Source organism: Centroberyx affinis, unplaced genomic scaffold (genome assembly GCF_046629955.1).
Source record: "Centroberyx affinis isolate AG114_WGS23_722 - 3 ecotype Tasmania unplaced genomic scaffold, CSIRO-AGI_Caff_v1 ptg002950l_1, whole genome shotgun sequence".
NCBI lineage: Eukaryota > Metazoa > Chordata > Actinopteri > Beryciformes > Berycidae > Centroberyx > Centroberyx affinis.
In genome coordinates this window covers 165,890-180,349 of record NW_027281065.1, presented here as the reverse complement: position 1 = coordinate 180,349, position 14,460 = coordinate 165,890, and the positions used below count along the sequence as shown (strand labels likewise).

General features: G+C 42.3%; 1 protein-coding gene across 1 annotated transcript; it reads left to right on the top strand.

Annotated features, from left to right (window-relative positions):
* Positions 1-670: 670 nt before the first annotated feature.
* Positions 671-13,103, top strand: LOC139658689 (G-protein-signaling modulator 2-like). Its single transcript, XM_071536842.1, has 16 exons — positions 671-848; positions 1,318-1,356; positions 3,783-4,154; positions 6,437-6,658; positions 6,742-6,877; positions 6,986-7,125; positions 7,301-7,424; positions 7,585-7,700; positions 8,213-8,368; positions 9,136-9,244; positions 9,577-9,706; positions 9,816-9,892; positions 10,120-10,308; positions 10,499-10,658; positions 11,137-11,327; positions 12,126-13,103. Exons 3-16 carry the CDS (start codon positions 4,090-4,092, stop codon positions 12,306-12,308), a joined length of 1,998 nt encoding a protein of 665 aa, XP_071392943.1. The 5' UTR covers positions 671-848; positions 1,318-1,356; positions 3,783-4,089; the 3' UTR covers positions 12,309-13,103.
* The last annotated feature ends 1,357 nt before the right edge of the window (positions 13,104-14,460 follow it).

Below are 14,460 nucleotides of genomic sequence, written 5' to 3'. Positions count from 1 at the left end.
GTTACGCTACAGTACATGGTTTCACGGGCAGGCTTAGTTTCTGCGGCCTCATCAATAATGTACATCGCAGCGCTGAACGTCTGGTGTCGGACTGGCAGCGTGCAGGCGGAGCCTGGTTGCCTGGTAACCCCGGCGAAGCCTCCTCCAAGACTGCTGAGGAAGTTAGCTAGCTAGCAAGTAGCAGCAAAGACTCCGGGCGAATAAACTTCATACCCTGCTGCTTTTAGTAAGGCTTTTCGGGTGTGATGCTTTTGACTCAGACCAGTTAGATGATCTGATTTCTGCAACATCATGCACCGGCGCAGGTTCACTTTGAACCCTTACCTCCATCAACTGTCTGTCAGTGAATACACGGTATGCAAATCCCAAGCGCTACATCGGCTGCCTGGAAATAAAGTTACTTACTGCAACTCAGTTTGCATGCAAAAAAAGATTTCGAAATTTCAAACGAGGTAAAGTTAGCCGCTGTTTGCTAACTCTTAACTAGTTGGCACTGACAGCTCAACGTTAGCAATACGTCACCCTCTCTCCATTCTATTCAAATCTAATTGGTCCAATGACAGTTATTTGGGCGTGGTTATCTTTGAATGTAGTCCTCTGATTGGCTGCTTGGCTAAAAACAGTGAGTACAGCCGCAGGGTTTCTTCTTACTCATCGAAGTTTAAGAAGTTTCACAATACTGTGGAAAAGTGTAGGGATAATGTAGTGTTAGGCTGGTTATAATACAGTTTATATCTAGACTTAACCATCAGCTGTCCGTTTTTGGAAATATAACAAGGTTAGTATTCTGCCAGAAAGCAAAGAAAAGAAGAAGAGAATCCACCATTGTTCGAACTGGATCGTCTAACGTAAGTTTAGCAGCTAACAAGCTAACTTAAATAGCTAATGTGATACACTGTGCGTTATCACCCATGCTTTGAACTAACGACAGTTTGGTGTAGCAGACCACTGACTGAGAAAACTACACATCAGTAAAATCTTGTGTTAACAATCTCCAACCTCCGTCAAGCAACCTAAACGAAGAGTAAAATCTGTATGAACTGATATAGAGACCGAGACAGCGATGTATGCTGGCTGTGACAGTCTAACCATTATGATTAATCACCTTGAGTTCGGATAATCAATAAAGTTACTATTTGTTACGATTATTACTGACGTTAGTACTGATATGTAAGGGCACAATGGGATTCAAATCAGTGTGTGGCTGAAAAGTAATTTCTCACTCTTGCATGTTAAACAGAGTAACCAAATGTTGCAACACCAATTCTTATTCAGATGTACTTTGATGTATTCATGATCATGATACTTTCCCTACAGGCTTCTCAGATTCCCTGTCCCTATATTGAAGAATTACCGGTAAGTATCCTACTAGTTATTTGTTTTATGTCTTCCTTTTGTTTTGGTGCGGGGTTTGCTGGTGCAATGCTGTAATGCTGAGTGCTGTTTCCATGTTTTGATTTGGTTCTCAGAGATTGTGGTCATTTGAGTGCATCAATGGGCTATAGGCACAAAGAAAATAGATCACATCTACTGTGTGTTTAGGATGGCATCATGTCCTGTTTGTGACTGAAAGAGTCAGTGATCACCTCCTGTGAAGCTGTCATTAAAAGACAACCTCTTGTTTCCTTTGACTGCCCTTAGTCATGGATCACTTGTCCCTTTTACACACTTACTCATGCACACTGTAGCTTTGTGACCAGGTCTCTCAGAAACACACCCATTTGGCATACAATACTGGAAAAGGCTGCACCAACACTGGCAGTCGTTGATTGCTGATTATAAACATATGCAGGGATATGTACTGCACAGACTCCCAAAGCCCCGGGCTTTACTTTGGATTATGCCTGTTCACATTCACCTACTGCAGTAGCAGGAATAACAGGCTGAGCAAAAAGACGGTTTAGTCCTCATGACATTTTTTCAGGCAGATTGATTAAAACACAAGGACTTAAAATATCAGAGCTTTGTCTATTTTGGTACAGTACATGGATTATTGCGGAATACAAGACTCAGTGGAAATGTACCATCTCAGCAAAGTGTGTCCGATTCTAAAGTCATCCGGGTGTGATCAACACTTTAGCTACAGCTGGTTTAGCTCTTGACTTATACTGTAGGTCTAGGCAATGCAAAAGTGACACACACAGATACATGCAGGCACACCCCAGACAAATGTATATGCATGTAAACACACACACACACACACACACACACACACACACACACACACATATACACACATATACATACACACACACACACACACACACATATACATACATACATACATACACCTATTGGTATATCATCAAGAAAGCTTGGAAGTATAAAAGGTCCCCTAAATCTTGTTTGATGTCTATGCCTGATCAAATTTGCCAGCCTTATTCTCAGATGAATGGGAAAGGCTGATTTCAACGAGGCCTGATTGAGTTGTTGCATGTTGTGTAACAACAAGAATGGTGTTCTAGTGTAGCTTTGTTGTTGTTGTTTGCTGTTTTGCTTGTCATTTGTGTTTTAAGCTTTAGTGCAACTCTTCTTACAGTATGAGTTGAATGCCGATCTTGTTTTACCTTTTGATAATACATGTAGATCAGTGGTCTTAATCTGAGGTGGTCTTAGTCTGAGGTGCTTTGTGAATACAGGCCCTGCTTAGTTGTAAGGTAGGTAGAACTGGGCAAGCATTCATAAAGTTTTGTAGAGTTGGCATACTGATCTGACACCATTTTGACTGGTAACTATTTTTAGAAGCTTGATAATTACAGGCTCATGTTTGTGGTGATAAGCTTAGCTGGTCATGCTCTCTGTGATGTGGACAGTGACAAGACTTTTGCAGCCAAACAGTAGCTCATATAGCCGGCTGATATTTTGTTGATGATTGGAAAGTGCTAAGCAAAATGGGGAGACAATGAGTATGCAGATCACTGGATAATTCACAATGCCTAATCTATGATCATATCTAAAATGTAATCCAGTCGACTGCAAAGTTACAGTATGCCTGAACTAAGATGCCCTAAAAATCTATTAGAAAAATTAAGGATTCCTTCTTAAAGTTTTTATGAACATACAAATGAGAATAGTAGCCTCTGCTTATTTATCACCTCTACGTTATTTTGCTGAAAGAATCAGGCCAGCTTGCAAATTTCTGGTCTGCTCCATTTCCCACTTTGTGTGTGCGGAGGGGAGGGAGGGGCTGGGGGAATAAACTTGGGGGACAAGTGGGTGTGGTTAGAATGACCTCATGTGGGAATGAGGCAATGGTTGGCTCTGGTCTTTCCTTGGTCTATTCTATCTTATCCATGTAGCTTGCTTATCATTGTCCTTGCCTCTGGTGGAAATTACATGCACACTGTGAGTTCCTTTAATTCCTGTGTTTTTGCAAGTGGTGTCTGGACTATTTCACCTCTTTGTTTTAATTTAGTGACCTTCTTCTTCATGAATCATGCAGCAAGTTGTCGGTTGTCGGTTGTTTTCATTGCCTACCTATGATTTGCATTTGCACACTCTGGAAGTGATCTCTTCCCTGCATCTCTGCTTGCTTAGGCTACATCTCAAGGCATTTGTAGCTCGCTCACCTTGTAAATAGAGCTCACACACCTCCAAGTCTGGATGAATTGAGTCACTGCCTTAGAGTGACAGCTTGTGTGTGATTGACCCCATTCATTCTCACCCCACTCTCTCACTTCCTGCCTGCCCTGCTTGTGCGCGCTGCTGTTTGGTTGGTGTTGCCATGGCATCGTGTGGCCAGAATGAGGCTTCACATTCAGCATCTTGTGTTCTCTTCACAGAGGGCCGCTGAGGAGAGATCGCGGGGCAGTGACGCAAAACATACAGTAAACGAACGCAGCCCTACGGACTGACGCTCAAGACTCTGCAGCTCTGTCTTACACTCATGGGGTTTTCTTCCCCCTGTCTACATTCAGCAGAGGGACAATCTCACACTTGACCAAAAAGGGTGACTTTTAGTTGGGTGCTCCTCTTGCCCACCTCGCTTCAGCCAAAGAACTTTTTTTTTTATCTTGTTAACTGTTGTTTTTAAACGCAACCATTTTTTCTGGATGTAGATTGGGAGTTTCCCTCATATTATGCTCTTCAATGGATACCAGTGGTTCAATGGGTAGCATTCGGAAAGAGGAGCAGTCCTTTCATGTCCGCTACAGGTAGGCATCTCTCATCTCTCGACTAAAGTATGGTTGTGGAGAAGATGGCATGGCTCTGTTTTCCACTTTTTCCTTTTTGTTTTTCCATATTAGTTTTAGATGGGACTGTTAATGAAATGATTACATGATGGTTAAAAGAGAAAAAGCTCTTCTATTTTTATACTTGTTAATGCTTGTTACATAAGATGAGGTACTTTTCCATTTGGTGTAGCCTAGTTGAGGAAATACTGGCATTATGAGTAATATGGAGTTGAAACTTGAAGCTTAAAGGTAAATTCAAGAGTTCAAAGTGAGTGGGGGTTGCTTTTCACAGCGCTTCCTGTGAGTTTGTTGACTAAAGGCAGGTGAGTGACTTAAATAGGCATCACCCAGCTGTCCCTTTGCCCAGGTAAAGAGCACTGGCAGCAGGTGTGACCTGCCAAACACAGAAAGACCTGCTCCAGCTAGCATCAATATTTAAAAAGCCCCTGAAAAATTCATCACTGCTTACTTTGTTTTGTTTTTTTGACACACAAGTTTATCCAACTTCTTGGGATAGAACATACATCCGCTTGGTGGAACTACTAGCAGGGCAATTATTCTCAATGAAGTGAGTCCATTAGACTAAATTACAGTGACCACTTGTGTCTGACATGTCTAATAAAGCACCTTAACATCGACCAGCTCTGTAATCTGTGGGTGTGCACTCTACTCCTGTAATCTCAGGTGACCAGGTCAGAAGAAAGAGCTTAAGAGAAAGACAAGCAGATTATCTGAGAAAATGCTGATTCAGGAGGTTCCTTGCTGCCCTGCGGTTGGGGTTAATACCATGACAATATCACAGGCTTCACCTTGAAAGCTTTTACTATATGTGGTGCAAAATGTCTTTGATGTAAAATGATCAGTGGTTGTGTTACAGGAAAGGAACATTATTGTTTGACCTTTATTTAGATTTGATTGAAAACCCAACAAGATCTTCATCATCATCTTCTTTCAGTATAGGCTAGTAAGTTGGGTCTGAGTCCATCTCTCAATGCTTCAGAGACAGAGAAGACGCTGCAGCCTGGAAGTTTTCCCCAGTGGAGTCTGTAGATGCCTCTCAGATGTTCCATGTGCTGCTGTTGTTGTTGTTGTTGTAAGACACGAAAAGCCAGCAGGTAGGCTAGTATTTACCAAAGCTAGAGTGGTGTTGTGTGTTGTTACTTTGTAGTAAACAAAAGGTGGGCTTTTCTAATTTAAGGCCTAAGACGAGTGCTCCAATGAGCTTTACCAATTATTGACAACACCATGTTTGCCGTTGTTCACAAAATTATAGGCTAACTTAAAGAAGAAACAAGCTACATTGTTGGAACTGTTAATGTTATTTCTATGTAATTTCAGTAGTACACCATACACTGTGTAGCCTATTACTTTGTGTGAAGTAGCCCAGATTAGCCTATGCCTTTGTGGGTCTCTGTGGGTCAGTTTTCTTTGAGAGCTTCCAGACAAAACACTGGGTGGGCACAGGAGGAAAGCTTGAAGTAAACAAATTGAATAGACTTTGTGTGAAGCTAATCTCATCCCCAACAAAATAGTGGGTTGGTTTGCTCAAAACCAAAAGTTGGCACGACTGTAACAATTTTTGCTGTGCACAAATTCACCGCTTAATCTGCTATTAATCCATCTGCAGAAAATCCATCTGCCATTGTGGATACTCCTCTGACCTAGGCACACTGCAGCCTAATCTCATTTCCAACACCATGAGGCTTAGCTACTCTGTGGTCATAAGGAACTATACAAAATATTCAAACAATTTCTGGTACTTAATCTAGCCTAATATGTTTGTAATAAAGATGGGAATGGTGAACATTAGCCCTGTATAACATTTCTAAGCTTCACTTGAGTGTACAAGGAGCTCACTTTACTGTCTTGGCCATGCCGAAAGGATGTGAGACCTACCATGATAAACAAACCCAGCTAACTTGGGCCATTGTTCTCTGAAGGTGGAAGGAAGTAGCTAAACAACATTCCCTGTTGAAAGCTTTCCTTAGAAAGAGATTTTGTTCCTTGGTTGTGAGAGGAGTCCAGTCAGTTGGCCATAGGTTACAGCCAAAGACTTTCTGTTTTTCTTCAACTTCTTCAGCTCTGGTTCTTGGTTTTGCATTTGGATTGTAGTTACTTTGGAAATACTCATCGAGTGAGTAAGCTGATTTTTTTTTTTCCCTGAAGCTTAGCCAGCGCAAACATCAGACCAAAGCCTTGTTTGTGCTTGACACTTGAGTGGAATTTTTGTTGTGTAAGCGGTGCGTTTCTGTCTGCTGTAGGATGGAGGCGTCCTGCCTGGAGCTGGCCTTGGAAGGTGAGCGGCTCTGTAAGGTGGGCGACTACAGAGCCGGCGTGTCCTTCTTTGAGGCTGCCATCCAGGTGGGCACAGAGGACCTGCAGGTGCTGAGTGCCATCTACAGCCAGCTGGGCAATGCTTACTTCCACCTGCACGACTACGCCAAGGCCCTGGAGTTCCACCACCATGACCTCACTTTGACCAGGTTAGACCTTCACACATCTTGCCCTAACTCTGCGAACAGGTTTGTACTTTCTTTATCCTACTCACTTACTATGTCTTACATAGGACAATTGGCGACCTGCTTGGAGAGGCCAAAGCCAGCGGAAACCTTGGCAACACGTTGAAGGTGCTGGGGCGGTTTGATGAGGCTGTGGTTTGCTGTCAGAGGCACTTGGATATAGCGAGGGACATCGGTGACAAGGTGAGGCAGCAGCATACACAAGCACATTAGTGAATGATGCAGACAATGGCACAAAGATTGGGTGGAGTTTCAGGACATCAGTGCATTTTTTTCATGTATATGTGTTAGGTGGGTCAGGCGAGAGCACTGTATAACTTCGGGAACGTGTACCACGCCAAGGGCAAAAGTATCTGCTGGAGCGGAGCCGAGCCTGGGGATTTTCCAGAGGAGGTCATGACGGCACTGAGGAAGGCGGCTGAATACTACGAGTAAGTCACTGTGTGCAGTGCTGGTTAGTGTGTGTGGGTGTTTCAACAGTAGTAAGCGTGCCTTATACTGTATATGCTAATAAAAACATGCCTCACCGCTAACTATTCTAATCGGATATCTATATCATAGAAATTAGTCGCTGTCTGACCATTCGGTTTCATCTGGATTTTGCAGGGCGAACTTGGCCATAGTGAAGGAGCTTGGAGACCGGGCTGCCCAGGGCCGAACCTACGGCAACCTTGGCAACACTCACTACTTGTTGGGAAACTTTCGCAATGCTGTGGCTTCGCATGAACAGGTGCAGTATAACCCTGAAAACCTTTTCCTTATCAAAAGACGTATTTCAGTCCATAGAAAAGCTTGATAAGCATTTGATTCAATGACAATCTACTGTTACAGTGACTAAAGTTAATGTGAAATGATGAAATGCATGTGTGTGTTTTCATTTCTTTACTCAGCGCCTGCTCATAGCCAAGGAGTTTGGCGACCGCTCGGCCGAGAGACGGGCTTACTGCAACCTAGGGAACGCCTATATATTTCTGGGGGAATTTGAAGTGGCAGCTGAGCATTACAAGTAAGCCAAACCCATCAGGCCCCAGCCCAGGCATTCATTCTGTTAATGAAGTTTGCCAGCTCCAGCACACAGGCCAGCTGAGACAACAACAGAGGAGTCTTAAGTCTCTGTCTGGAGTGTCTAACACAGCCAGTTTCACAGGGTTTAGTTTGGTCAGACATGGCAACCACATCAGTTCTTTAATTCAAAATCAAAAACCACATTACAGTGTCAAGAGGGCCAACAGACAGAGACAATGCAGTGTGTGTGGAATTAATAGAAATTCTCCATTGTCTTGAATAAATGCACAGCTTGTTTTTTTTCTCACTAGGCCTCTTTAAAACAAATTTCTGATGACTGTAAAAGCAAAAAAAAAAAAAAAAAAAAGGAAAACCTTTCCTTGACTATATTGGACCAGCTGCTATATTACCAACTTGTCTTCTGAGAAAGTAGGCCTATACCATGGAAAGCCAGAGTCAAATATTGAGGCATCATGACAGTTTGTTGAATCAGTTTGTCTGATTGTTTGTCAGGAGGACTCTGCAGCTGGCGAGGCAGTTGAAGGATCGAGCTGTGGAGGCCCAGGCCTGCTACAGTCTGGGCAACACCTACACACTTCTCCAGGACTACGAGAGAGCCATAGACTACCACCTCAAACACCTCATCATAGCCCAGGACCTTAATGACAGGTACACACATACACGGCATTATTACTTTACTAAACACTTACAGTACGTCAAAGGAGTTTGGACCATTTACTGCAAGAAATGGTTGTACCGTTGTATTTCCCAAAAAAGGCTCTACTCTTGAGGATTTTCCCCAAATTGAAGCAGCATGCGAGAGATTCTGCAAGGAGTGCAGTAAAACCCCAAGGCATATTAGATATGTCATCCAATAATATGGAAACCAACATAAAACCAGACATAATTCAGAGCTTGCACAAGTGTCCTGGTACAGATAATAGTAGCAAGAGGTTAGGGTGGCAGAGGGATTTTTTGCAGCAGCCTTTGTCAACAGCAGCAGTGGCGCGAATAATCAGTAGAGTGAGCTGTCAGATTATAAAGACCGCCTCATTGATGTGTTTGAGTGTGATTGGTGATGGTAAGAGTCATCTGATCAATATCACCTGAGGGAGCGGGGGTGAGCAGCTATCAGATTAATCTGATTATGTAGAGTCTAACTAAAGTAAGACACTACGAAACATCCTATGACATTAACCTCAGAAAAAAGAGAATTGTCGCTTTAGCGCCTTAAACATTGGCAGTTCAACATATGCACTTATACGTATATGGAGGTTATGCCTGGTATTATTGACTGCTATCTCAAACAACAATATATGTTGTTATATTTTGTTGTATGTATGTATGTATGTATATATATATATATTGGATATATATATATATATATATATATATATATATATATTTTGGATACATTGGATGTGTATTTGCTGCAGGATTGGGGAGGGCCGTGCCTGTTGGAGTCTGGGAAATGCTCACACAGCACTGGGGAACCATGACCAGGCCATGCACTTTGCTGAGAAACACCTGGAGATCTCCAGAGAGGTACATACAAAACAGAAACGAAAGTTTTGCTTCTCCACCTCAGCCTACAGTAAAACCTTATTTATCATAGCCTCTGACTTCATATTGAACAAATAAGTAGTGATGTAGTGAACAACATTCTAGTAAGTGCACATTTTTTTTATTTCCTGGTTGATGCATGCAATAAATAGAATTCTCCAGAGGGTGTTAGGTGCATGCATGTTAGTTTTTGTTGCTTGGGATTTAAGGCATCAATGGTAGAGTTGTACCTTGCAATAAGTTCCACAAAACAGGTAAAGAAATCCTTCAGTGCTAATGTTAACTTCTCCATCTGTGTGGTGTGTTTTTTCCAGACTGGAGACCGGAGCGGGGAGCTGACTGCTCGAATGAACGTGTCTGATCTCCAGATGGTCCTGGGTCTGAGCTACAGCACAAATAACTCCACTTTATCAGAGAACAAGGAGATAGACTACAACCTGCATGGTACAAAAACTGTATAATCACACATCCTGAACTCTGAATTAACAGTTATTAGTGGTGTTTTGACAGTGTGGTACGTATTCCAGGTATTAACAGTCGTTATGTATTTCAGGAGCAAGGCCCAGGATGAGCAGGAGACACAGCATGGAGAACCTGGAGCTGATGAAACTCACTCCAGACAAGATGAATGTAAGCGCTGCACATGAACTTCACATTCCACTCACACACATTATGCTCCCTCACTGCACATTGTGTGTCACGCCTTGCTGCCAAACCAGATTTTTCCAGATGTTTTACGACCATAGATAATTAGAACATTTATCTTATCCCTATTTTGTATTTCTTCCTATCAACTCCTTTCCCTCCTCGTTTCCATTCTGCGTCATGTTAATGCGGGCCAATCCTGTGTGTCAAAGGGTCAGAAGTGGAACAGCGACATCCTGACCAAACAGTCCAAGCCCAGCCTGGCTAAGACCTCCTCCAAGCTGTTCTTTGTCAGCCGTCTGCGCGGGAAGAAGCACAAGGCTGGTGGCTCCAGTAAGGTCCTCCAGGACACCAGCAACACCCTGGATACCAGCCAGACCGCTGCACAGGGACCGCAGAAGGTATTGCAGCACAGGGAGTCTTGGACCCATACCACAGAGTTGCCTAGACCCCATTCAGTCTCTAACAGCTGATCATTGAACAGAGCCGGTTTTACGTATTTAATGTGATGTTTGTGATGTTTATCTCCTATTGTCCATTATCTCGTACTGCCGTGCGGTTTTTCATTTTGCTCTTTTTCCTCTTCATTAGCGAGTCAGTCCTGACATGCTCGGAGACGAGGGCTTCTTTGACCTTCTCAGCCGTTTCCAGAGCAACCGTATGGATGACCAGCGCTGTTCAATACAAGATAAGGGCAGCAGGCTGTCACTTAACAGCGGCCTAGAGACGCCTCCCACAGCCATCAGGAAATGTGAGTACACACACACTAAATTTAACCAATCCCACAACAAAACTTTAGAGCTGCAACGATTAATCGATTAGTTGTCAACTATTAAATTAATTGCCAACTATTTTGATAATCGATTAATCGGTTTGAGTAATTTTTTAAGAAAAATAAGTCAAAATTCTCTGATTCCAGCTTCTTAAATGTGAATATTTTCTGGATTCTTTACTCCTCTATGACAGTAAACTGAATATCTTTGGGTTGTGGACAAAACAAGACATTTGAGGACGTCATCTTGGGCTTTGGGAAACACTGATTGACATTTTTCACCATTTTCTGACATTTTATAGACCAAACAACTAATCAATTAATCGAGAAAATAATCGACAGATTAATCGACAATGAAAATAATCGTTAGTTGCAGCCCTACAAAACTTCATTTTCAGACTTGTATAAAATTCTTCCTCTTCTTGTCCCCTTCTGCCCCTTCTCTGATCCCCGCCAGCTGTGTCAGAGTCTGCGAATGTCTCGGGCGCCCAAGGCCGGCGGTTAGAGGAGTCGGCAGCAGTAGGGGGGAGCTTGCCCGGCCTCAGGCTCAATCAGCACAGCAGCCAGGCGGTGCTCAGCCACCTGATGGCCAACGCAGACAACGCCGAGCCGGACGACGACTTCTTCGACATGCTCGTCAAATGCCAGGTGGGCCATACCTGTATTTTGACTGTATGTTTAGTGCTTGAGGAAAAAATGGCTCAGTGTATGTATTAGGGCAGTTTTTTCTGTTTCTTGTTTTTTTTTTTTTTTCTAGATGAGTGGGTGGGTGGGGGTAATATTGTTTCTGAGACCCAGGTTTGCTCCAGGGCCCAATCTAGGATCAGTTCCAGTAGCTCTTTGGCTCTTATATGGATATTTAGGATTTATCTGGACAGGCTGAGCAATGAGGTCAGATGATGTTGATGATGAAGTTTCGTTGTATTTATATTTTTCTAGCCATGGGAGCCACCGCAGTTAAGTGAATATAAAGGAAACACAGCATAAGGGTGTTTGTTCTCTAACAAATGACTAAAAACTACAAAGCAACTTTTCACCTTGAGGCAGGAAATGTATTTAGTCCCGCCCTCATTTGGTCAAGTTCCCGCCCCAACACTTGTCACTCATCTTGATGAGCTGTTTACTTTGAAACGGTATCTAGCCTGAGGCTGAGGTAACCAGCATCTGAAAAGCCTCCACTGAAACAGACGTGAACACAGCCAATCTGTATTACAATAATGCTAGTGTTCAGATATTTATTTGAATGGGTCTTGTCTGCCACACGTTTAGCTTCACTGTTCTTTTGTTTCTTACTAGTTTCTGCCATTGTTGTTATTATGACTTCCCTGCACTTGATAGCCATAACCGGGCTCACCACTAGCCACTCCCATAGCAACTGGTATACTCCCAAATGCAGCACCATATCTGACTCTCTCTCTCATATCGTCCTTCCTCTTTCTGTACCAGGGGTCCCGTTTGGATGACCAGCGCTGCGCCCCCCCTCCTCCCCCGGCCCGTGGGCCCACCGTACCTGATGAGGACTTCTTTAGCCTCATCATGCGCTCGCAGGCCAAGCGAATGGACGAGCAGCGTGTCACCCTGCCCTCCGCAGCAAGTTGTACAGCCAGGCCCAGCTCCAGCTCCAACTGACCCGCGCCAGGGAACAGGGCATCGACTGTGGGTGAAACACCAAGGAGACCGGCCCCCGTGGATGAAACACCTAGAGGGACATGTTCTCATGAAGATGGTGACGATATTGACTCTGTACCAGTGGATGGTCACACCATCAGTTATTGACAACTGTCAAGTTTGAGAAAACCTTGTGTGTCTATATATTTGTCCTTATGGACAATACAAAGCACTGCCAGCATTATGTAGTACAGTAGGGGAAAAAGCTCACTTGGAGTGTGGTTCAGCAGATTGAATCATTAAACTACAACTGGATTCGCAGAACTTGCACAATACAAACAAACAGTAGTATCAGGGACAACAGTATGTTTTTTTTTTTTATCCTTGTTGTTTTTAATGATTCTGTATTCCTTTTGAATTTCATATCACCAAAAGTGTATCTTTAGATACACAATTATGTTTGTATTTATTGTACTTTTGATGATTGTTTTATGGTTCTGTAAGCTGCCGTCCTACCACTCTTTATTACTTAATGTGGCTTTACTCACAATGGTGTCTATGAATCAGTCTGGACACAAAGGTACAGCACTCTTTCCATGTATTTTACTTGTTTGTATGTCAGGTTTTGGTTTGATTTACAGTAGCAATGACCTAGGTCAGGTAAAGGAATTTTAAAAAGGCTTTTTCAGACAAATGGTCTTTGACAAAAGAATGAATTTAACCATTGTACAGGCCCATATGCTCTTTTATACTACATATATTTTGATTGAGGTCAGAGGAATAAAGCCTCATTTATTTAGTGTAGTAATATGTTGTATTGCCTTTTTTTTAAATGTTCAAACTAAACTCCTGTGTCTCATTTATTCAAAAACAAACAGTATACAACTTGTCTGAAGTGTAAAAGACGCTTTTATTTAGTTAACGTACCAGCAATCACACTTCATTGAGCTTGAATTAACTTAATCACTTTTTAAAACAAGAATTAGAAAGGCTAAATACAAGAGCCACTAGCATTTCAAAAACATACTAACTGTACATACATAAAAACACAATTGAGAAATAAATACATCTATGTATTAGTTTGGCCTTATTTGTTAAAACAATACACTGTACATAAACAAAAACTTAAATATGCATCTTGATAAGTAAATCAGTATTAGGAGTTTCAAAGACAAAGTGCGAACATAAAATACTAGAAAGGAATACAATGCATATGCCCCAATACTGGTTCCAAATAAATATCAAAACACCGTGCTTTCATTAAGATTTCATTGTGCATATGGTAATGCCCTTCTGATGGGCAAAGACTGCCACCTACTGTTGTTATATATTAATACAGCAGTAGACAAACCAAAGCTTTTTTTGTACAGTGAAAAATCCTAAATTGAACGCTAGGGTGCTAAACCAAGACTCACATTTTTAATTCCCTTTGATGCTGACATAATAACTTGTTATTCTTCCATTGCAAGCAAGCCATTGCAAGACACTGAACAGCTTCAGAGCAAAACACTGATTTTCAATTTAAAACAAATGCGCAAGCAAATTTACACATTTTGAGTTCTAGCAATGCAATGGGCACAGTAACATGAGACATTAGTACATCCCACAGGGTAGTAGTAATGACAACAGCTGACTGATCAACAGCTAGACTATATTATGACTTCCACAGATTCAGCCCCTGATAAACCGACACGTTAAAATTTACATCCGCGTTTTACACCATAAACTCAACTCTTGTTTTCCCAAACGATAGCAGCATAACACCAGCTGTAAGAAAACAATGTGCAAAAGAATGAGGAATGTAATCTTTCTCAAAATGAAGTAACAAAATTTGATCTTTAAAAAAATGACCTATTTTTTCCGGCTTTTTTTTTTTGCTTTTAATGGAAACTGAGAACTCAAGGAAGGCACCATCATGAACAAAGCACTGTAGCGTCTATCCTCAACCAACTCCTCCATAAATGTACATGCAGTGACTGTGACTGGTGAGCGCAGGGAGTGAGAACGTGTAGGATGCCACCGCATGGATTAAGGGATGAAGAGAGGAGTGATAATGAGGACAATGAATGATCCAGGGAGTTTTAACCTCCTGTTCGCCCCTCAAGAACACAACAGCCAGCGTGACAGATGCTCATATTAAAGTAGTAAAGAAAAGGCAGAACCAGCAACATGT